Source organism: Eleginops maclovinus, chromosome 23 (assembly GCF_036324505.1).
Source record: "Eleginops maclovinus isolate JMC-PN-2008 ecotype Puerto Natales chromosome 23, JC_Emac_rtc_rv5, whole genome shotgun sequence".
Lineage (NCBI taxonomy): Eukaryota > Metazoa > Chordata > Actinopteri > Perciformes > Eleginopidae > Eleginops > Eleginops maclovinus.
In genome coordinates, this window is record NC_086371.1 from 23,657,772 (window position 1) to 23,682,862 (window position 25,091).

The following is a 25,091-nucleotide window of genomic DNA, read 5'->3' on the forward strand; positions in this document are numbered from 1 at the left end:
AGATCTTGTACTTGAGTAAAGTAGAAGTACCAGAGTGTAGGAATACTCTGTCACAGTAAAAGTATTCTAAATGTTCCTCCAGTGAAAGTAGAAAGTACTCTCATCTAAATGTACTTAAAGTAGCGACAGTAAAAGTAGTCATTGTGTGATTGGTCCATTTCAGAATAATATCTCTGATATGTTTTATAATGATTGATCATTAAAGTGTTCTCAGAGCTGGTAAAGGTGCAGCTAGTTTGAAGGGCTTTGTATACTGCAGGGTAGCTGCTGGATTTACTGCAGGTGAACTAAAGTCTGATTTAAGGGAGATTATATTTACCATCATTCATCCAGATCTGTAAAGTAACTAAAAGGATTAAATACATGAAGTGGAGTAAAAGTACACAGTAGTAAATAATGCAAATACTCAGCTAAAGTAAAAGTACCTCATAATTGTGCTAAAGTACAGTACTTAAGTAAATGTACTTAGTTACTTTACACCTTTGATTAAAGTTCTCCATCGCCCTCCCTTTGGCAAGTCAGACTACATTTGGCTGTGGCACAGGGGGTTAGTGCGCTGACCTTCTGATCATGGGACTAGGGGGAGAGTACGTTCGAGTCCCACTGCATGTGGTTGTGTCCCTGGGCGAGACCCTTCACCCCAAATTGCTATTGGTATTGTCCACAGTATTGAATGTATGTCAGTTGCTTTGGATAAAAGAGTCCAATAAGTGATTTCATGTCCACTCACTGCTGCTTTATCGGATTGTTCCTGCAATTGGTTTTATTGTTGTATGTCTTATATCCTGTATTTATGTTGCATTGTTAGTGGAGGCTGGGCTTTAACATTTGCATTGCATAACTCCACTGTAGCTGTGCCAATTTGTGTCTGTAGTATATTTCTGTATCTTAGTGAGTCTTTTATTTATTTACTGGTTTATTTAACATTTACATTATATTGTGTATTATTTAGATACTCTAGTTATATGTCCTTTTTATTGTGAATTGATATACAGGTCGCATACATAATTAAGAGACCACTGCAGTATGATCAGTTTCTGTTGTTTTAATATTTTCTGTGTTGGAATTCAACAGACACTGGAATGGTTGCCATACATGTAGAAATTAAGATTTAAGAGAAATCTGGAGTGGTCTTTTCATTTTTTCCGGAGCTGTATAGTTGCTGCTAATGTTAGTTTTCCTAATTATTATATTTGTATCTTTTTGTGTCTTTTAAATATGTTTAACTTGTGTAATGCCTGACTGCTGCTGTGACAACATCATTTCCCACTTCGGGATGAATACAGTCTCTCTCTAAAAGCCTTGAACCTTTTTAAAACCCTTTCCTTCTCCTCAGCGCTGGAGAAACCCCCCTCGATTGTCCACTTATTTTTCATAGACACCTCTCCTAATTGAAACCCCTTTTTGTTTGCATGAGGACCAGCCATCCAGGAGCAGTATGTGAGCTTTCATATCGGAGAATAGGAGCCCCTCTGACAGGCCTCCCCTCACACCTGCTGTCTGGATCTACCAATTACAACTTCCACACCCTCCTAGTTCATTCCCTCCCTTTATGACCTTCATTCTATTTTCTCACCATTTTCTCTGTACATATGCCAGTTGCTTCCAGATTCACACTCCCCTCCTTTCATTTTCTATCTCCCTCTGCATCCTATCAATTTTCCTCCTCATTTTCTCTCATTTCCTCTGTTGTTTTCACCGCCTGTTGTTGTGTGGGTGCTGGAGGCCCATCTGCACCCCATTAGGCTTGGAGACAGGCTTTTTGTGGCGATGCTAGGTGGGGACAGGTATGGCAATGACCTCCGTCAGTAGGGATTAACGGGACTGAGCGAAGTAAACAGCTCCTGAAAAGAAAAAGGACTCCACACCGCTCAGCAGGGTGATTCAGCACTCAGAATCAGACCGGGACATTGGCTTTATCAAAAATCAGATATTGGTCTGTCAGTGTCGTTCACCACAGAAGGAGTAAAGTTTCATCTCGGAGCCTCTACACCAGCCGGGAGAGTCAGACTATAGGGGGGACTTTACTGTGGGACACAGAGAGCAGCCTCAGTCTGCTTTAAAGGTAGTGGTGGAAGTAACTAAGTACATATACTCCTTTCTGCCAGTTTGTACTCGTACCCTACTGCAATTCAGAGGTAAATGGTGTACTTTTACTCCACTTCATTTATTTAATCCCTTTAGTTACTTTACAGATCTGGATTAATGATGGTAAATATAATCAGCCCTTAAATCAGACTTTAGTTCACCTGGAGTAAATTCAGCAGCTACCCTGCAGTATACAAAGCCATTCAAACTAGCTGTGTTACGACTGAGAAAACGGGATTGAACTCAAATGCACGACTCACACCGGTTTTAACAAAAAAGAGTTTATTCAACCCAAAGATCCACTATGATGGACAAAAAACAGCATCAACACAAAATCACTCTTAAAGAGGAAAAAACACTGGGAGCATAAAAAAACAAAAGCAACTAAATCACGACGTGGCTCGAAGCTCTGAGGCGTATTCGTGGCTTAATGACTCCGGTAGAAATTCACCATGAACAAACACGAACAGGCACAGGACAAAGGGCGATGAGGACAATAAATACACCAGGTAATGGGGAACAGTTGGAAACAATCAGGGGCGGGGCGAACAATCACAGGAGAGGGATTCTGAAACGAGAGGGAAGGTTAATTCAAAATAAAGGGAAAAGTCACAAGACCAAAACACTTCAATAAACTTAACATCATTTCCGAGATATGACAAGCTGCACCTTTACCAGCTCTGAGAACACTTTAATGATCAATCATTATAAAACATATCAGAGATATTATTCTGAAATGGACCAATCAAACAATGACCACTTTTACTGTCGCTACTTTAAGTACATTTAGATGAGAGTACTTTCTACTTTTACATTAATAACATGTAATACAGGACTTATAATTGTAACAGAGTGTATACACTCTGGTATTTTTACTTTTACTAAAGTACAATATCTGAGTACTTCTCCACTCTGTGCTGAATATATATTGGAACACATTCTGATCAGACAGTGGTTTTCAAATGCATCCCTGACATTTTGTATCAAAGGTAGGCTATTCAAATCCAGCCCTTTTGCATCAGACTTTAAAAAGGCCGAACCTAAATGTATATTAAATGATATGATGGTGATGTTTAAATTTACTTGGAACCATTACAGTTACAGTACAATATGAAGCTCCATGATCTGAAATGCCATTTCCTCTGAGGTGCACGAATGTGCTTTTGCGCTATTGATTAATGCTGAATCTTATGTAACGAATACCACACTAAAGATGTCAAAGTGTCCAAACTGTGAAAATAAACCACAAAACCTGCCATCCAGCCACCATCAAGAAGCCCTTCTTCTTGGACGAGAAATGACATGATAAATGATAAAACATGTTTTAACCCACATAAATCTATAGTGTAGTGCCTAACTAAGTTTACTAACCCCTCAAAGGTTCCATTTGTTTGTCTTTTATATCAAAGTAAGGCCTCCAAGTTAGTCACAAAGTAGAATCACACCTCACTTTAACAGCAAACCCTGAAGAGTAAGCCTCCTTGAAAGATGTATTGCAGGGCCTTTATTATACACGGTATTAGAGTGAGCCACTTTTGTATTTCTTGGTAACTGTGTCACATTTGAATAAAGAGTGATAAATACTTCATCCATCATCTTGTGACAGCTGTTATGTCCCTGGGCTTGGGACATAAAGCTTTCCTCACTGGTTAAAAGGCCAGCTACACAGCATTCATCAAAACTCCAGATAGAAGTTCCTTAGAACTTGAGACTTGAGCAAAACAAAACTCAAACTAAAGACAGGTCTTTAATGTAGGTTTCTAAACTGAACCAAGGGAAACATGTCGAACAGCAAATACTAAGGGATCTCAATCTCCTCTCTTTACTACATCACCCATAATGCGCTTCTCATTACTGTGTGACATATTAAGTGATGTCACTAATGTTCTACATCAAATTTTTTCTGAGTGTGTGTGACATCCCTTATATATTGAGTTTGCGCTTGCCGTCTCCTCGAGTAGGCTCTAGAAAACTAAATCAAAGATTAGGGCAGTACAAACATTCATATTTTATCAAAGTAAAGGTTGATTTATTTTTATCTGGATTTTCTTTAAACATCTTAAATCTGTCTTGTGTAAAAGTAAGATAAAAAGAATATAAAAACTTCCATGTGTGTAAAAGTACATGCAGTGTCACAGGGTTAAGAAAACTAGGACCCAAGTGCAGAATAGGAGGAAATGCAGATAAAAAAAGTATAAAACAAAAAGTGAGCTTGTGGTGTATTAAACCTGGTGATATCAAGATATACTTCAAGTTGTTTTTTTTTAAACAACGGTCTCAAATCAGCATGTCTTTGACAAAAAATTATTAATACAACTCCAAAAATCTTTAAAAGCGTCTCTTTTTTGTAAACGTCTTGATGAAAATGTAAATCTGATGTTTATAAACTGCTTACTTCTTGCAATAATCCATGTAACTATACAAAATGTCATAATAAAACGCACACATTTACCGTTTTCCAGACTAAAATGGGTACATGCATGGTCCCAAGTTAAAAACAATACGAGGTAACATGAAGTTGTTAATATCTGTGTGTCAATATTAAATGATTTCTTGGTGTGCAGTTTATCAGTAAATGTCACCAGGAACTGTTTGCATAAAGGTGTTTCATGACGGACACACACAAATGTAATCAGATAATCAGTTGGCTGATTCACTTGAACTCTGGAAGAAGTATGATTAATATGTATGTTCTGAAGCTACAGTATTTATGTTCATATTTAGAAAGATAACCAGAGTTGGGTGTAACGCGTTAGAAAAATAACGGAGTTACAGCAATGTATTACTTTTTGCTGTAACGCAGTAATATAATGCATTACTTCTGTAATGTGGGTAATATAATACCCGTTACAATTCTCAGTAACGCAGTTACAACACATTTTAACCCGAAATGATGTGGTGTTTTGTGTCAAAGAATTCACAAACATCATGAGCCATAATTGTGAGGGTAGAATAGTAACTCAGTAAGCCTGTTTACTATTGGTTAAGAGGGCTGCAGAAACAGATTCACAATGCAGAGCTGCAGGCTCACAATGCAGAGCTGCAGGCTCACAATGCAGAGCTGCAGGCTCACAATGCAGAGCTGCAGGCTTGGAGAAAAGAAAAGAAAAACACAGGAGTTCATGCAGGCCAAAGCACCAGAAGGTCACTTTCTCTGGGTCTGCTGCTTGAACCCTGAGAAGTTCAGAGACTCGTGGCAGAGTGTTGAAGATATGCAGCCTCTGGTCCTCTGTAGAATCGCCGGCTTTTAGAAAGCTTGTCAGCCAAATCCCCGTTAAGTCACTTAAACGGAGCATGAGTTTAATTTCTAGCTCTTTTCCTAATTTTCAGCATGTACTGCCAGATAGATAGATAGCTTTAATTAATGAGCTGCAATAAACTACATTTTAGCATTTAAAGCCCTACTTTTGCAGTTATTTTGGTGAAAGTAACTCAAAAGTAGTGTAACACATTACAGTTCAGAGACAGTAATAATGTAATGTAACTTATTACTTTAAAAAGACGGTAATAAGTAATATGTACTGTATTACATTTTGGAAGTAACTTGCCCAACACTGAAGATAACTGAGGCCTTTTTTATGATGTTAAATCTATAAAATGATCTTTATTACCCCCTTTAACCTGGTGAATCTTATTCCAAATGCATGACATGATTGGCCACTTTGAATTGTGAAGGCGGGCTCTCATGCTGTGCCTGTAGTGGAGCAGATAAGTGAAACAATCGTTCAAATAGTGATACAAGCACTAAACTTGGTACAAATACTCCTTAGACATTACTCTTTTGAAAAAGTACTTGAAATTCAAGATGGCCGCCCATTTTCCAAGATGGCCACCATGCAGACTTGTAAACTTAGGGCGGTGGTGGCGAAGTCCATAGGGGCTTGGCCTGGGAACTGGAAGGTCACCAGTTCAAGTCCCCGAAAGACCAAGTGCCACCGTGGTGTCCCTGAGCAAGACACTGGTTACCTACACTGCTCCCCGGGCGCCGTACATAATGGCAGCCCACTGCTCCTAACACTAGGATGGGTCAAATGCAGAGACCGCATTTCGTTGTCCTAGTACTTGTACTCTGTGCAATGACAATAAAGTTGAATCTTTCTTTCGTTCTTAAATGGGGACATTTGACACATAATCTCACCACTTTGATGAATTTATATGATCTTGGTGTCTAAAAGTATAGGGAATTTGAACTTTTCCTAACCCTCACACTTGCAGCTACATAGTCTTGTGCAGGTAAGACCATATCGGTAGCATTTGCTCCTTCCATGGCGTTCTGAATGGCATCCACACTTGGTCAGCTGTTGGCAACTCTCTGCAATGGGTGGAAGTGTTGTCCAGAAGACCTTCCATGTATCTCCACTCTTTGTCCATCCCCAGTCAGCAGGACTCTGTGTCTTTGGTTGGCGCAGTATTGTCTGACTCCATATGCAGCCTGCTTGATAGGCAGGATGCTTGACATGCTGAAGTAGTGCTGCATGAGTTGGAGGAATGGCTTCATAAGGCCTCTGTTTCCCAGCAAACATTTCCAGTCTGGCATCATCTACACATGCAACTGTACTGGACCTGTCATACATTGTCACCACAAACTTCTCGAGGACCTCCAGATCATCATCACCTACTGTTGGTGGGTACTGGCTTAGCTTGGCAAAGACATCAGATTCCTGAACACACACATCCCAGGTTTGCCACGCAGACTTTTTCCCTTTGCTGCGGAAGCATGAAACAACATCACAACCAGTGAAGGCAGGAAAGGAGAGTATTCCTTTGCTTTTTTCCAGTCCGATAGAGGTGTAAAGGTCATGTATAGGAAACCACCTCAGGTTGCATCCTTGGCCAAAGGACACCCACAACTGCAGCAAACCAATCCGTTGAAGGAGAGGCAGAACACTGATTGCTATGATGACGACATCTGTGTCACTGGCCTTAACCATCAGGACCTTCTCCCCTCCTCCACTGCATGCCTCGCTTGTACAAAGATACGTGTGTCTGCTTCCTTATGACTACATGTGCAATCTTGTCAGCCAGGAACCTGATCAGCTCAGTTTTGTTATCACAGTCTTGTAGGAACTTCCGCCAGTTTGAGGAGATTTTGCCCTTGCTTGTTACTCTGCGTTTTACCTCACGTCCACGCTTTGACCTGGTTTCAGCCTTGAGACTTGATGACTGGTAGACATCAAACATGATGTCTGTTCTCTTGTACTTGGTGGAGTATGCTTGTACTTTGGGGCGCACATCCAACATGGCATAGTCTTCAAAAGTCTTTGAGGTTTGTGGTGGCAGTGTTCACCAGTGCTGAACCACCAATGATGATTGATTACTGGAGTAAAGCTTCCCACCATCACTCAAGGCAGCACGGAACTGCTGATTTTCATGGCGAACGAACTTGTGCAGGTCACATTCTCTGCTCTGGCATGAGATGAACAGCTTGAAGAAGAGCTGGCAGTCCTCCTTCAGCACTTTCTGCTTTGAAGCATCAGCAGAAGTTGGTTCCTGTCCGAAGAAGTGTACCCTGTTTTTCTTGATTGGGTCATAGAAGGTGGCCACTTCCTCATTTTGCAGGCCCTCCATGAACCACTGGAAACAAGTTGTGCCCCTCTCATAATGTGTGCTGAGAAATGCAGCTACACTGGGATGAGCGATATCCTTGGTCTCCAGTGACAACAGATCCCCACTCTCTTTCTGGAAAGGATTGCCCAGCTCCTTTAAAACTTGGGTCAGCTTCTTGACTTTCTCAAGGAAAACCCTTTGGGCTTCTGGTGTCTCATTTTGGTGGCTAGTTTGTTCTGCAGCCTCCTTGGCTTCAGATGCTGCCTCATACTCTGCAACCAGGTGGCAGACTTGAGGACCAGCTATCATCCATCTCCTCAGCGCTGAAGGATCTTCAGTTATACCAACTGCTCCTCCGTCAGCTTTGATAACAGCATTTGACTGCTCATGAGCCTGGTCAATAGCCATTGCAGAGAACTCTCGCCTTGACTTGTGAACAACAAACTTTCCACTCGCAAACTCCTGGGCCAGCTGGGGATGTTTCTCTTTGAGGGTCACCATGTCTCGGAGATGGATGGGGAGCCAGCATGCATAGTTAGTGTTTTTGTTGGCAAAGAAGTATGGGATGAGCTCAGTCAATGCTTGGCAGTACAGGTTGAAGTTGGCTCCCCTGAATGCTTGGATCAGTAGTAGGATCGCCAGTTCCATGGACAGCACCAAACTCCAGAATTGAAACTGCGGACTATGAAGCATGCGACTATCACACCAAGCATCAAAGCATAACACTTCCTCAAAGTTGTCAGCTGCCTCAGTGCAATAGTCATTGTAGGCTGCCTTCAACAGCTGGTAGAGACTGCATGCTGTTATCTGGTGGGCCTGGAGTGTCTTAGTGATGCTTGTTGCTGATAGGAAAGATTCTGCGGTCCCAGAGGAAGCCACCCCTGCCTCCACCAGGGCTCCTTTCCAACCACTCTCCTGTAGAAGTGTTCCAATTGACTTCAGTGCAGCCACCTCAAAAGCCTCCAAAAATTATGACAAACTTATCCCAGAGTTGTGGACTCGAGTCACATGACTTGGACTCGAGTCAGACTCAAGTCATGAATTTGATGACTTTAGACTTGACGTGACAAAATCTAAAAAGACTTGCACTTTGACTTGGACTTTAACATCAGTGACTCGCATTTGGACTTGCCCCTTTTGACTCGAAAATACTTGCTACTTTCCCAAACCCAAAGATTAAAAAGTATGTTGACATGGACCGCGCTATCTCTCTTTGCACCTGTGTGCATCTGTGTGCGTAACGTGTGTGTGGCACGACATCCAATCAAATTAGATCCACGTTCTTTTGATCGGACAGCATCCAACCAATCAAAGTACTGGACAACCAATGAGGCGGAACAAACTATAAGGCGCCAAGTAGGCAACAATGATACCACGGGTAGTTTGGTTTTGGATTTAAAAACTTTGAGGTGGTCAACAAAAAAAGAACTGCAGTCTGTAAAACATGCGGGACGAAGATAACAGATGGAGACGCGACAACTTCCAACTTCGTTCGACATTTGAAGTTGCACAAAGAACGGTAAGTTTTGAATGAAAGCCAACACTAGCTTATTGGCTAATTGCTAGCTAGCTACACATCAATGAGACTGTAAACGTCACCTTGGCTTACGAACATGCTAAACGGTATCTCCTGTGGGTTCATTAATGGATAAGTTCACTATTTTGCACTTTGAGCCCCCTTTCTGGGTCGTCTTGGATGAAATAGAAATGTTGACGATTGGTCCAGTCTCGCAGCTTTTGTCTAATTTGGAATCACCCCCTGCTTCAGAATGGTTGGCTAAAGGCAGGCTGTTAGGTAGGTGGGCGTCTGGGCGTCCTCTGGCGTCTAAAAATAATAAAAAATTGGACGCCCTACTTTTAGGCAAGACGCCCTAAAGACGCCCTATTTTTTTCCTCCGCTGTTTTCCCCGGTAACTTCACTGAATGTGATAAAAAAATCTCGCGAAATCGTGCTAAACTCCAGCTCGCGAGTGACTTGCGGCGAGTCGCGAGACTCGCATTGCATTGGTCGATTTTCCGTGACGCAGCGTGGACGGGCGCTGTATTGGTGGAATATCTGATATCTCTTTAACCTTTTTCGCGGGAAGAAAGTGCAGGTAAGCTTGAAACATTTAACAATCTTTACAAACATGACAGAAAGCCTGATAACTATAGGAGCACTTCGGAATTTTTCTGGCTTCTTTGGTGGCAATAACTGTCGATGAACCGGGGGAAAAACAACAACAAAAACGTCAGGACGATGCGACCGGCGCGGGCTGTAGTGGGGAGGGGGGCGCATGAGGAGATCAAAATGTGTATGGTTCCTTTGAATAATAGGGAGACTTTACTTTTAAAAGATCGATAAATGGATGTTGTTTGTGGAGAACAGTGTACTTAATTCCCACTATTGACATATTTACAGTTGATAGTCTCCTTTATAATATTTCATTGATTTGATTTGATTTGATTTGATTTGATTTGATTTGATTTGATTTTATTTGAAGGCTAAATGAAAAATAAGGCTAAATGAAAATTCTATCTTCAAGTTACTGTGAAAGATGAGGAAAAGAGGAAGAACACAGACAATGAAATCCAGCTTCTTCCAGCAGAGTAGTCATGTAAGAATTGTTTTCTTGTGTGAATGTTCAAAGGTGTGAAAGGTCAGAAAACCATCACAAAGACATAGCTAATACAACTGTATGCTAAGTGTCTTGCATAAATATATGATATAGATTAACAAAATTGAATAAGTAGAAATACAAGATGCATGTGACAATTAAGTTGTACCTTTTAGTTTCAGTTACACTCACTGTTCTTTGTAATAACTTATGAAAAATATTATATTGTATATCAATTAGTGTAATTATAATATTACCAAAAAATTATCTGGTCTTCCCCACCCCCCCGACACACACACATACCTCCTCCCAGCCTCAGCACAAAAATAATGTTGTAACAAAGACAAAAACGTGGCTGTATTCCACAAAATTTGCACCTCAAAATGCAGGAAATAGTATTTCAGAGAGTTATGAATTAAAAAAATTCGGGTCCCCCCTACAAAACTCGCGCCTGCGGCGCTCGCGCGTTGCTAGGACATTGAAAAAAAATTGGACACCCTGTAAAAAAATCCTAGCTAAAAGCCTGGCTACAGGCATTCATAACATTGTCCTTAAAACAACCCTAAACATTTGTTTTCAAAGATGAGCAACTCACCGAGTGGAAAGTGGTGTTCGTAGTTGTTTTTAAAAGATATATCGGCGAAATATTTGGTTTCCATCCTTGTTATTTGCTATTGTGGAACTAGCTATGTTTTCAGATACCTCACTGAGTATTAACTTCCGCTTGATATTTGGAATACAAAAAGGCAAATTAAACACAACAGAAACTGTATTTCGCTAAGACACTCGTTTTGGAACATCACCACTGAAAACAAACGTTCAAAGTTGATTTAAGGACCGCTTTATGAATGCCCTTACATGAAGCATGGGATGGGGGACCAATCGTTAAAATGTCGGTGTCAAACACACTATTTCATCCTAGACAAACAAGAAATGGGGCTCAAAGTGCAAAATAGTGAACTTATCCATACTCATATTGTAAAGGATAGTTTAGGATTTTTTGAAGCGGGATTGTATGTACTTAGCAGCTAGTCAGTGGATCATACACAGTAGACTGCTGCCAGCAGCAAAACTAAAGCAAGCCTAATCAAATCAAGGTCAGTTTAATGTACTTTATGTTATAAATGTGTACATTTGAGCTTGCTGCAAGACGATTTTTCCCGATAGGAAACAAAGTATATGTCACTCTCCAGCACACCAGATTCCATTGACAAAAATGGCTATTTTACTTTGCAGCACAAAGGAGTTGCTAGTCTACTGCTGCCTCATTGAGGTCGTTCATGTAATTTAGGTAAATCACAACAAAGCTGAACTATCAACGAAGACATAGAATAGCACAATTAAACGTAATCATTGAGCCAGCAGTAGACCAGCAATTTCTGTGTGATGCAGGTACAATTGCTGTTGTTGCCAATGGAATCAGGTGTGCTGGAGAGAGTGAATGAACAAGCATACTTCAGTTTCCTGTCGGAAAGGGCTGCTTGATGGCAAGGTAAAGCAGGAAAAATATAAATTAATATAGTAAGTGTCCACTGAAAATGGGAATGTATTTTATCAATGTAATGTTAAAACAAACACAATCTTACAGTATACAATACAATTCATTATAATACAAAAATAAATATTAACACAATGTTAGCACTGATATATGAGGAGATAGTTTCAAATGCAATTCATGTGTGGCTATAAGGGACTTTCTGACATCTGTTTTATATGCTTACCTGTTACAGATTTGAAGAATACCAGATGAGTAGAAGCTCCATAGATGAACCACAACAGCCTTCAATATCACAATTCTTGGACAGTCGTGTAGCGCATTACAGCATGAGTCATCCACAGCAGAAGGCTATCACCAACGCAATACTGTCCGACTTGATTATTGATTGCAACCTTCCCCTGTCTATTGTGGAACACAAGAGTTTTCGGCACTTTCTGAAAGTAATTGACAGTAAGTACAGCCCAGTGTGTCGCAGAACGAGCATGTTTCAGTCACTGTGGACATTTGGTCTGACCGAAAGATGAGGGGATTCCTTGGTGTCACTGGCCACTGGATAGAGACAGACACAGCTAAAGAGAGGATACAGCTAAATACAAATCTCTTGGCCTGCATTCGCTTCAAAGGCTCTCACAGCTGAACGAATCTGTGACCAATTTGACAGGACCAGGACATCTCTTCCCTTCTTGTGAGCTTCCAGCTCGGGTATTTCAGCCAACAGTGTGTCCTTCAATCTGGTGGCGTTAACATCCGGTGTCTCCATACCCAGCTGTTCTAGACGCTGTTTGTACAGGTTGACCATATCTGCAAGTCTGAATATTGCAGGTCCCTCGGAACTAAATTTGGTTTCCACTATGTAGGTTACTAGTTCTGAAAATGCCAGTCGGTGGACATCCCACTGCTGGCTCTGCTCACTCTTTTCAACATTTCTCAGGTAGGCTCTCTCTCTGTTGAACAGGGATGTCAAACATGCAGCATGATACTTGACTTCCTGTGCAATGACATCTCCACCACTCAGTACTTTCAGGAGTCTTCCATCATTTAGAGTTTTAGCACAGTCATTGAGTCTTTTGTTAAGCTTCATGGTCATAGCATGTCTCAGTTCTGATGCTGGCTCTTTTTGTTCACAAAGGAAGCACTCAGACTCCAGACCCTCACGGCTGGTTCTTCAAAGTTTGTTTTGCCCTTCTTCTGATTGAGCACTTTGAGGTCCAAGCCTTCTCTTTCTTGCCCTGTCCAGTTTGGTGTTATTGAAAAGATATCGGCAGCTCTGGTAGTACTGTGCCATGTTCCTCCTCAGTGTTTCTTCTATTCCACCAGCCTCATCCAGTCTGGTTGGATCCAGAACAATGGGCATCTCATTGAGGGCATGGAACAGGGGGATATTGGTCGCAATCATGGTGTAACCATCTTGTTCAGATGTTTAACCTTTAGGTGAGGATTTTAGATCCTCATTATCTTTGTCCTCTTGGCAAATACAACATTTGCCCCAGTCAGTTTTCCATTTAGATGATCCTGGAGCTGAACTTGCCATCACTCCACTGACCTCTCCACCCTCCGTCCCACCCACCTTTCCCCACAGCCTCAATGGAAATGTACCAGGACATTAATCCCCCTCCCTCACACACCCGTCCCTCATCCAGCACCAGTCACTTTCTATTCTCCGCTGCTAAATGTACTTTGCACAAAGCATTTTTTGCACTATAGAACTACTTGCACTACCGTCACACTGTGTTGATTGTGTCTAACATATGTATATATTACTTAGTTTTTTTTATACCCCTTTTTACCCCCCCTTTTTTTTCTACGCTCTTATCTTTTTATGTTATATGTTCTTGTTTATAGTTGCACTGTGTGACTGCCAGAAACGGTATTTCAATTTTCTGTATGTATAACACATGTGGAAACTTTGACAATAGGAGGACCTTGACTTAACTTTGACATCTTGTCCGGTAATGAATGAATGAATGCAATAACACCGAGGGTTTATCCTTTTACCACCTTTACCACAGTATGACTATACACATTCAGGTATGGGATACAACTAGGTTCAAACATAAATCCTACACCTAGCCCGATCGTTCATCCAGTGCCATTGAAGTCCTGTGCGATTTGTACACCTTCTGGGTGATTACATGCAAAGTCATGCAAAGCCCCGTCACCCTTGGCTCGGCTCTCCCGCGCAGCCACACCCTGTCGATTCAGGTCTAACTCTCTAACTACTAGCTAACTGTTGTCAGGCTTGAATTAGAGAGCATTTGGGACACTAAACTATACTATTACCACTACTACTAGTTAAAGTAAAGCTTGTTTAGCCGAAACTGAACCCCATGCTGAGTTTCACAGCAGTGTGATGTCACCAGTGTGCCCTGGCTGTGCCTTGATATTCACTCTTTTCTGACTCTCTCTCCCCCCTCACTGGGGGTGCATCCAATTCAGTTCTCATTCCTGGGATATGTTCCACACAGTGCCGCCGCTCCCATAACGCGCATTACGCGCTGTGCGTAGGGCACCAAGTGTCGAGGGGGCACCACCAAAAATAGCCTAATGAAAAATCGTCATAATAATTATAAGGCCGAAATTATTTCAGTAGACTATAGAAATATGAGGCACTTTTTAGGCATACTACTCAAAGGTACCGATGGTGCCCCCCTCTCCCCTCCCCCCTCCCCTCCCCACTCACTCATCACAACTCATAATGTTTTTTTATTGGGGGGGGGGGGGGGGAGGGCATCATGAAGGAATTATGCTTAGGGCACCAAAATGGCTAGCAGCGGCACTGGTTCCACATCAAACAGCTGTGGGTGCTGTCTTCCAGCACAATACTTAATCACACACAGAGACCCTCACCTGGGTTAGCCCGTGAGCCAACATAGTGGATTATTTTTATCTAAGGCCAGAATAAGGCAAAAGTAAGCTTTTGAGAGGATTAAGGGTCCCATATTTGGATTCTACATGTTAAAAAAAAAGTATAGATTGATGTCAGAATCATCCACATTGGCCAGGTCTGTGCATATTTATTACTGCTTATGGCGGCCATCTTGAAAATGGGCGGCTATCTTGAATTTCAAGTGGCCCGTTTACTTTTTGAAAAGAGCAATGTCTTAAGAGTATCTGTTCCAATTTTGCTACTTGTATCACCATTTGAACGATTCCTCTGAAAATATGATGTTATCTGCTCCACTACTGGAAAGAGAGGGGGGGGGTTGTTACTCTTGTTGGAGAAAGAGCAGCACTGGGCCAGGGGTATGGTCGAATTTTCCAAAAATCAGCTCCTATCGTCTATTCCTATCTACTATTCCTTGAACTTTGTATGAGCCGTCACAGGGTTAAGGAATAGTGGATAGGAGAATTCAAAAGGACTTAGGAAAAGACGACCGGGCTTCAAGAGAATCCGGCTGTACTGACACTATCCAACGTATTCATGATGTCATTAATGTGCGCCTGCTGTGGGGAACTACAGTTCTCTGTACAGGACTACTGGAAGACTCTAGAGACGCTGCACCATGCTCTGATGGTGCTGTTTATGCTTTATGAACAAGGACAACAGAGACTGTGAAATGTGAACTTTATTTGATCATTTAATTAAATAAGTAACGTTCATATTTCTGCTTTTGATTAATATAGAGGTGAACGTTCATAACAAAGCACTTTAGCAAGTTACGGTATAAGTTTTAAACTGCTTAATAAGCACCGTAAATTTCATGAAACGCATTTCGCCGTCACGATTGGTTGTTTCCGTGAACGGCCGAATGTTTTGTCACAGTAAATGTTGCTGCCGCAACGCATTGTGGGACAGCATTTTCTCCTTCCCTTTTGTAAACGAAGGTCCAGTGTTTCCTAGGCTAAAGGGGGTTATAAAGGAAGTTTCAGAACTCCTTTCCTTTCATCTAGAGAATTCAAAAAGGCAAAAAAAAGCAAAAAAGAAACATTATATAATATATTTTCTCAAGGGAAACCCTCTCTCCAGTTGTGATTTTTTATCTACTGCCCTTTCATCACAACAGTTGAGCGCACTCACACTATTTTTGGAACATAAAGGTTCACCTAGTGAATTAAAAGAAAGAACAAATGAGGCAAAGTAATTGAAAACCATAGAGCGAATTCAGGCAGCATAGATTCACACTTAACCCTTCTCTTGCGTTCGGTCATTTTTGATCATAATATGACTTGCATTTCTGAGAGTCATGTTGTGTGTAGAATGTCACTTTTATCTGGGGAGGGCAGAGGTCAGCTCTGATATTACCTCTGTACACTGAGAAGATGAAGTGGAAATGTGGGAATTATAGTAGAGATTCATATCTCACACCGCACTGTAACTTTTATTCATGTATATTATACCTGTTGTGTTTATTTTATAATCATTGCTTTTTAATTACTGTTTTTGGCCAATTCAAAACAACTGCTGTGTTTGGGAGTAAAATGAGGAGAATAGTGTTGTGTTTCAGAGACAGCCTCCTGTGTCAGACTCTGATGAAGTGTGCTGGCTGCAGTAGGAAACATCTGGAAACACCTGGTGATGTCAGGGTGAGTACGATTTTATGTGACTCATTTCCAAATAGTTTCTCTCGAGTTGTGTTGCCCTGATAACGGATTAAGGTTTACCTGTTTGTCCACATTTCTTTGTTTTACTGAACTTTGGGGACCACCAGGCCTCTACTTCAAAGATGGCCTTTGATGCTTATTTCCCGTTGTATTATAAGTATTATTTTGATATTTATATTATATCTTTGTTTCCTGATGTACCTTTGTATTGATTTGCTGTTACTTAAAACTGAAGCCTTTTCCTCCTTGTTTACCATTTGTTTTGATAATGAATAGTGTGTGTCCACAGCACTAATGAGTCAGCACAAAAACAGCCATGAAATACTCACCAGTCTGCTGCTCTCTCTGATATATCAATTCTAAATGAACTCTTATCACGGAGATGCTAGCACAGCTGTGTTGATAGTGTCTTCTAGGCATGCGCTGGTTTAGAAATCTAATAAGAATCAACATATGTGTCTCGGATGTTTATTACATTTCAACTTTATGATGAGTTTTAAGTGCACATTTTAAATCTGGACAGCTGGCAATACCAAATGTTTATTGTATTGCCGTCATATCTGTTCTCTCACTTTGTGTGCCTACAAGTGATGCCATATGTCCGGTGGATGTGGCATTCATCAGCCTGATCAGTATGCAAGGCAGCTCTCTCACAGCCGCACAACGCGCTGGTTCCTATAATTCACCTGGCTGTGCTTTTAGAGACCTGGGAAAATACATCCATTTACAGACTAAAAGGCAATGGCTGCATTTCCATTTAGATTTATGGCTCATTCTCATTGATCAACATAGTTTACTACTGCACTCTGGAAAATAGAGGCATGGAGAAAAGAAAAAAAAGGAGAGTTGGTCAAAGTAACAGAGAGAACTTAGACACAATGTGAGAGTGCTGGAAAGGAGATGACAGAGGGAACAATACCAAACTGCTGATAAAGGTTAGAGTTGGAAAAATGTCAAGGCTCTGTGCAGTTTTACCAGTGCTCCGTCGTGCTCCTGACATAATGGTGCTGTAAATCCGTCGGAATGTTCCATAGAACTCTTATCTTCACCAATTGATTAGGGCCACTATGGTTGCTGCGAAGGGCATGATGATGTATGGTGTCATCTCAGTGACTGATGTGTCGTGCTTCACAACAAACAATCAACACTAGAAGCCGATATGGGTCGTTCCACGCGTGAGGATGTAAATCCAAAACGGCACTTAATACTCAACAAGCGCAGTAAAAGTTCCCTTCTGTACGGCTTTGCCAATTACTTACGGCTCAGAGCTGAGCAGAACAGGACCAGACAGCTGTCACATGTGACTGTACTGTGTCGCCATGAAGCAGAGTAGGCTACAGCCGAAACCACGCACCAGCAGAATCCGCAGTGATTGGTACTAATTCAAGGATGAAATAGTGCAGCATGACAGGGACACGGTTTCCTCACCAACACACTTTCCGGAGGTCCGTTATGAATGCTAGCGATATCATCAGATTTATTCTAAATGCAGACCAGACTGGGCAACCATTTATTCTACGGCCTTCCAATGTCAGTAACTGCTGCATAGATACTGGAAGCAGTGCTGAACCGGGAGATTCTTAATGTAAGTTAGCTAATGACTAAAAACCTGAATCGTTGACTCAAAGGAGTGTATCATGTCAACAGATTTCACAGGACTGTATTAGGTTAGTTAAACGCAATAATATTTAGTGTGGGAATATGACGTCATTGTCACATGACGTTGTCACCTGATGCGGTTACATTGCCGGTAAACAGGAAGTAATAAACGTTTGCCGTCAGTCCATGAAAGCCTCTCACCCACTCACTAATCCTAACCCTACGTACGCAAGTGGCTTATATCAGCTTGGGTTTTACTAGGGCGAGTGAAAGACGAAGTGTTACCTGATGACGGAGGGAAAGAACGAGACCGGGTCTGTGACGAACACTTTGCTTTTTAATGGAAGTTTTAACTGTATTTAAGCAACCTATTTATTTGTTTCAAAGCAACCTATTTATGTGTTTTTTACAGAGTTTAGTGCACATCCCAGCAACCCGGGATACTGATCAATAATTTCCCCAGCAGGATTGAGCTGTGAGAGTGTGACTCACGTTTTTGAGTATGTGAATGATGCTGGCAACTAATGTTATGTCTGTTTCTTTTTTCAAAAGGACCAGGCCAGCCACTGATCTATAGCGTTTTTTTTGTTTATATTTCTGTCGTTTGTCTTCATTTGTGCAGCATATGGCAATATGTTTATTCTACTTTTGTGTCTTAGGTTGGGCTCCTCGTCCTCGGTGGCGCAGGCCTGGGCCTGTGTGGAGAGCTGTCTGCTTTCAGTGTAGGGACTGCAACGGTGGGAAAATGTACTTGAATATTGCATGCTTTTATAGGTAACGCCATTCACGGTTACGACATTAGTTAAACCTAATATTTTTTATCTAAACTTAATACAATTTATTTGAACAAACCATATACAGTTGTGTGAAATCTGTTGACATAAAACATTTAATTAAAGTCAACGTTTCAGGTTTTCATTCCAGCATGGATCCACATTGGATTTTAGCCCGAGGGCCTCCCCCAGCCATGACGACCAGCAAGCTTGGACAGTAATGGGTTGTATATAAGGATTACCGAATCAGGATACACAAGCTTACTGTGTTCCCTTACAGTTACATTAAAAAAAGAAGTAATCAGATTACTGTTACATTTGAAAAGATGCTGATAACTAGCAGGTTTACATTGTTACAATACATTGTCAAATAAAAATCTATATTTTATATGGAGACTTTTTCTTTTTGGGTTTCATTTAGGCTACTTTAATTAAAAATATTAATATTAAAAAGTAACGGAAAGTAATCCATACATTACTTTTATATTTTGTTACAGATTACATTCCTGATAAACATTGTTGACAGGTAACTAGTAAATGTAATGGATTACATTTAAAGTAACCCTTCCAGCCCTGATATGTTAAAGCCAAATGAAAGTCTTGTTTTGTGGAGAGGTTAAAACTGTGCTAGAAAATTGAATCGTGTGACCTAGCTAATAGCTCCCTCCATCCGTGAAAATAGTTTTGTATTTCCAAGTCCAAGAGAATTTAATATGTGGGTTAACGACATTTTTGGGTTGCAAGATCTCCACTCTGCTCACCTCCCTTCTATTTTTCTTCCTTTTCATGAATAATCTATATGAACTGTGAGTCTAGGCCTGCAGGCACCCGGACCGGTCACGTCCTTGGTGGGAAAGACAGCTTTGGCAGAAGACTTTAATGCTCTGGCTTTCTGCTCTGCTGGAAGACAACAGGCGAACAATAGCTCCATCAAAGTGAGTACCCTTGACCCTGTTACGAATGGCTGCAGGGGATGAAAGAGTTTCTGGTGGTGCGTATGCAAGTATGTCCTACTGTGTCAGTCTTGACAGATGTCTTTGAAAGCTGATACATATCTTTTTAGACTCATGCTGCCAACGCTAAATTGTTTACCAATCAGAAACATCAAGAGCAGATGCAATTATACCATTAGGCACAAAAGTTGCACCGTTTTAAGGCAGTAATTATTAATGCAATGCAATAAGGCTACTGTAGAAAAAGGTCCTTTTATTGTGAGAAGCCATCAACGAAATGTGGTAGATAGTCACCTTTTGTGTCAACAGCTCTGGTTTACTCTTTTGTGAACTTTGTACTTCAAGTATCTTAACCCCAGTGGTTGACAGTAACTAAGTACACTGAATCAAGTATTGTACTGGAGTTTGAAGTACTTTACCCCAGTATTTTTTCATTTATACTACTTTACTCTACTACATTCCGGAAGCAAATGTTGTACTTTTTTCTCCACTGCATTTATTTTACAGCTAGTTACTTTCACAAAATACTTTGTAAAATCTTTTAAAATATGATTTTTTGGAATTAAACCATCTAAACCATCATTTATGTAACTTAAACTGTGAGTGGGTTAACAACAAAAGGTTTTGTTCAGAAATAATTCTCAGTTCCAGCTTCTTAAATATGAAGATTTACATTATCCATATTGTATTACTACCAATACTTTTACTTAAGTACCAGTCTCGACGCAGTACTTCTACTTGCAATTGAGTATTTTTACAGTGCTGTATTAGTACTTTTACATAAGTAAATAATCTCAATACTTTTCCACCTCTGCTTAACCAGACCAAGAGTTTACAAGCCTTTGTTATCATGCTAATGTTGAGCAGATAAGTGTATATGCTCCTGAGCTTAGTTCAAGTAAAATGAGTAAAACACTTAAACACTGCAAAACATTTTGGAATACTCAGGACAGGATTTTACAGATGTGGAAAGTTATTATGTAGCAAGGTTTTTTGAGACTAATAACCAGATAACCTTACTCTGTGTGCCCTTGATCATATCTTTGAAGATGAAAATTGTAAGGATGCCTTGAAACTGTCATGAAGGTGCAATAGCACAACATATTGAACCTTGAGTATGTGGTATCATCCAAGTATGATATGTAATATAATAACAACTTCTCAAATACATCTTCAGCAATGTTCACACAATCTTAAGTGAGAAGAAATGGCCTAACACACACGAGAGACATGTCCTATTATTGACAATTTCGCTAATCATCTAGAGAGGGGGGATTTGGGATTGGAAACACAACAATTATGACCTTGATACGTATGCGTTGTATTGTTGTGGAAAACCCTTTATTTCTTACTTTAAAGGTCCCCTATTATGCTACTTTTCAGGTCCATATCTGTATGTTGTTGCTCCACTATGACATGTTTTCATGCTTCAATGTTTATAAAGTGCTTTATTTTCCTCACACTGCCTGTGCATAAATGACCACTTTTAACTCCGTCTGAAAACGCTCTGAAGAGCCCATGCCCCCACCTTTGCAAAAGCGTACTCTGCTCTGATTGGTTAGCTGGCGTCTCTGCTGTGATTGGCCAACCGCTCAGAGATTTGTCAAATGTCCCGCCCCTGTGAAAAAATGGCATTGCTTGTTGCGCCGTACCAGTTTATTACAAATAAATAATGATGGATTATCAGTAATCATTTCAAAGTGACACAGAGACATTGGATTAACCTTCAGCAGCGTTTTTATGACATTGAACACAACTTTGGATCACAAACAGCAAAGACTGTTTATAGCTATGGCTCTGTAAAGTGAAGCTCTTTTCTTGCTCTTTCTTGGCTGCTAGTTCAGTGAGTTTTGACCATACAGTGATGAAACTTATACCAATGGAATCTGTGGAATCTCAGGCTTCATATGATATGTGGTTTGTGCAGATAGCATGAAGTAAAACAATTGCCGTAGCCAGGCCCGTTTCTAGGATTTTGGGGGGCCCTAGGCAAAGAAGTTGTTGGGGGCCTTTAAAAAAAAAATTTCCGCAATTCTGTGCGTTTTAATCACAAAAGAGGTCAAACATACACTGAAAAGTAGCCTTTATTATTTTTTTTATTTCCTACTGAAACTGCTGCTTGCGGCCCTTGGCCTCAGCAAATGCAGACACAATCCCCTCCAAGTCCAAAGACCTGCGGACGTCACTCTCAATTGACATGAGTGCCAGTCCAGAGAGCCTCTCTTGGCTCATAGTTGACCTCATGTAATTCTTTATGCGCTTCAGAGATGAAAAGCTCCTCTCTCCGGAGGCAACCGAGACAGGAAGGGTCAGAAGTAGGCGCAGTGCAATGCTTAAATTGCTGTACAGGTCCAACAGCTTCTCACTGTATATGTAGTCCAGCATTTTAAATGGGCACCTGGATACTTCATCTGGAAAGGTGTGGACAGCAGAGTTGATCTCCAATGCCAAGTCGTCTGCATCAATATCATGGAGGGTTTGTTCCACTTTCCTGCATCTCTCATGCAATTTCCCAGTCTTGATTGTGGCCCTCATGATATCAATGCTGAACAGGAAGTCGTACAGGGCATACACCCCCTCCAGTCTGGAAAATCTGTCTTTTAGGCTGGTGATGGCAGTGTCAACCAAAGGCAGGAAGAAGTCCCTTCTGAAGGCCTCTTCTGGGGTCGATTGGGTTTCATCTGTACTCTCGTAAAGGAACTGCCTTTTCTTTTTACGTTGCCTTTTCTCAGGCAATTTCCTCTCAATTTCCAGATCTTCTGCAATCTCCATTGCATCCGTTTGGCTTGATGCGAGTCCATTTTCCCTGAAATCTTCTAGGTACTCTGTCACTCCCTCGGTTTCTTTTTTCAGTGTTTGCATTGAAACATCCGGGCTCTGGAGGAGCTTGCTCATATGGTTAACCTGATACAAAACGTTGTACCAGGTTATTGTGCACAGAAGAAAGGACCATGTTTTAAGCTCACCATGTAAGCTTTTTGCTGAGGACATGGTCTCTGAGTCCCCCTTCTCTGTAGCATATGTCTCCAGTGCTGACAGTCCGTCTAGTATTTCAGGTAGATGGTACCGCACTACCTTCACACTGTCAATTCGGGCCTCCCATCTCGTCCCTGAAAGTGGCTTAAGGGTGAGCTGCTTCACATGCTGCTTCAAAATTGCCCAGCGGTGCACAGAGGAACTGAAAAGGTTGTACAGTCGTTGCAGCATACCAAAAAAAGACATGGACAACACTGAAGACTTGGCAGCATCTGACACAACCAGATTTAGTGTGTGACTGCTGCATGGGATGCATAGCGCCTTGTTGTTCAGCTCTAAAATTCTTGCCTGCACACCCTGTTTGTGGCCCATCATATTGCTGCCATTGTCGTATGACTGCCCACGGCAATCTGAAATGCTGAGGTTGTGCTTCTCCAACTGGTCAAGCAGGATTTCACTGAGCCCTTTACCAGTTGTGTCTTCAACATGTACAAATCCCAAAAAATGCTCAGCAATAGAAACAGGTGTTTCACAGTTGACAATCCTGAGAACAACAGAAAGTTGTTCCTTGTGGCTGATGTCAGGAGTGCAATCCATGATCACGGAGAAGTATTTTGCTTTGTGCACTCTTCTTGCAATCTCCTGTAGGATTTTGTCTCCGACCAGCTGAGTGATTTCGTTCTGAATGACTCCACTCAGGTAATGCACCTTTGTCTCTTTGCATTGTATTCGTCTGATGTGTTCATTCATTACCGGATCAAACTGTGCTAGGAGTTCCACTTGAGCCAGAAAATTCCCATTGTGGCGATCATACACGGTACTGGTAGTTCCTCTCAAAGCCTGGTTGCGTTCTGCCAGATGGGAAACTATGGCAATCACTCTCCGAATCACGCCTTTCCAGTGTTCAACTTCAAGTTGCATCAACTCCATCTGTCTTTGATCAATCAGTGTACTGGTTTGCAGTCTCCTCTGAAGGTCGTGCCACTTTTTCACATTGTCACAGTGCACCTTTGTGCACTCGTGTTTTTTTAGGCGATAGGAAAGGTTCTTCCATCCACCGTAGCCACAGGTCGTTAAGGCATTGTCACGCTCACGCTTCCCGAAAACAGTACAAGGGAAACAGAACACTCCATCTGTGTGGATGGAATACACCAGCCACGATCGATGTATATTCTCACCATTTTTCATGGTTCTTTTGTAACTGTCCTTGGTGAATCTTCGAGGAGGATTGTCTAAGTTTTGCGGGAATTCAATGTCCATGATTTGCACAGGTCCTTTTTTGACTATTTCACAGCGCATACTGCTTGTTAGGACACTGGGCCAACATCCTGGGTCATCACTTAATGTGGTGCTTGCAATACCTACAGGTACCCCAGTTCTGGATGGTGGGGTGGTCTCTGCCATGTCAATGTCATCTTCCTCTTTGTCCTCCTCATGAAGTGGAGATGGAGTTGATGGCACTGTTGAAAACATATAGTTGCAAATTAATTTATAGCACAATTGCCATGTGGTAAGTACAGCAACTAGGGAATGGTGATCTACTTGTATAATGCTTTAAAAAGAAAGGGTCATTTTAATACACTTTCATAGCACATGGGTGTTAGGTGATAAGTTGAAATTGTGCGGCTTAATGCACCTTCTGTTGAACCACTGCTGGGAAGTGGTGTGGATGCTTCCACTTGCTCCTCCTCAAGTCGTGATGGAGTTGATGGCACTGCTGAAAAATATGTAATTACAAATTAATTCATGGCACAGTTTCATGTGTGAAGTACGACAACTAAATGCTTAAGGTATGGTGATCTACTTGTGTAACGCTTTATAGCAAATGGTCATTTTAATACACTTTCACAGCACATGCTGCTATAACTTTGGGTCACTATGATAGGTGATAAGTTGAAATTGTGCGGCTTAATGCACCTTCTGTTGAACCACTGCTGGGAAGTGGTGTGGACGCCGCAATGTTGTCTTCCACTTGCTCCTCCTCATAAACATGTGACGAAGACGATGTTGATGGCCCTGGTGCAAAAATAAATAAATACATAAATAATATTCTTTTTATTTATATTGCACATTTTGCATGCATTGATCTCAACAACTCAGTTATTCATTAACATTAGTGAATGTCCCACATATTTGAAATGTCCAGAAGACTCTGTGGGCAAGTGGAATGAATACACACAACTATGACTTGAATTAGAAAAATGTAAAGTCATTTTGATAACATCAAGTGTGTTGATAGAAGGCACTAATAATAGGTAGAAAAGAACGTTACCTTCAGTAGCACCAGAGACAACACTTGGTAGAGCGGGATGAAGAAATTTCAGCAATGCCCCTTGGAGAAAGAATAAGTACTGTATGATTAGCTTGGTTATTTTTCAAATGCTTTTGAAATCCTATCATTTTACAGTCTGATAATTGTGGTGAAATAGATATTAAAAGCATTACACACAGTTCCTACTAGGCGGTTTAGTGGCGGTTTCTATACGACTACAGGTGAAGCACTGCTTCACCAAAAAAA

At 41.2% G+C, this 25,091-nt stretch overlaps 1 protein-coding gene and 1 long non-coding RNA gene across 2 annotated transcripts; one reads left to right on the plus strand and one right to left on the minus strand.

The window, feature by feature from the left end:
- Positions 1-18,033: 18,033 nt before the first annotated feature.
- Positions 18,034-18,982, plus strand: LOC134859283 (uncharacterized). Its single transcript, XR_010165072.1, has 3 exons — positions 18,034-18,185; positions 18,531-18,608; positions 18,783-18,982. It is a non-coding gene; the product is annotated as an uncharacterized LOC134859283 (long non-coding RNA).
- Positions 18,983-21,581: 2,599 nt separating this feature from the next.
- Positions 21,582-24,873, minus strand: LOC134859502 (zinc finger MYM-type protein 1-like). Its single transcript, XM_063876012.1, has 4 exons — positions 24,846-24,873; positions 24,491-24,589; positions 24,210-24,290; positions 21,582-24,033 (listed from the first exon to the last, which is right to left on the minus strand). The coding sequence occupies exon 4, from the start codon at positions 23,975-23,977 to the stop codon at positions 21,701-21,703; it is 2,277 nt and encodes a 758-aa protein (XP_063732082.1). The 5' UTR covers positions 23,978-24,033; positions 24,210-24,290; positions 24,491-24,589; positions 24,846-24,873; the 3' UTR covers positions 21,582-21,700.
- Positions 24,874-25,091: the final 218 nt, after the last annotated feature.

Excerpts from the sequence above, each read along its gene's own strand:
- LOC134859502 (XM_063876012.1), bottom strand. The coding sequence starts at position 23,977 with ATGGCAGAGACCACCCCACCATCCAGAACTGGGGTACCTGTAGGTATT.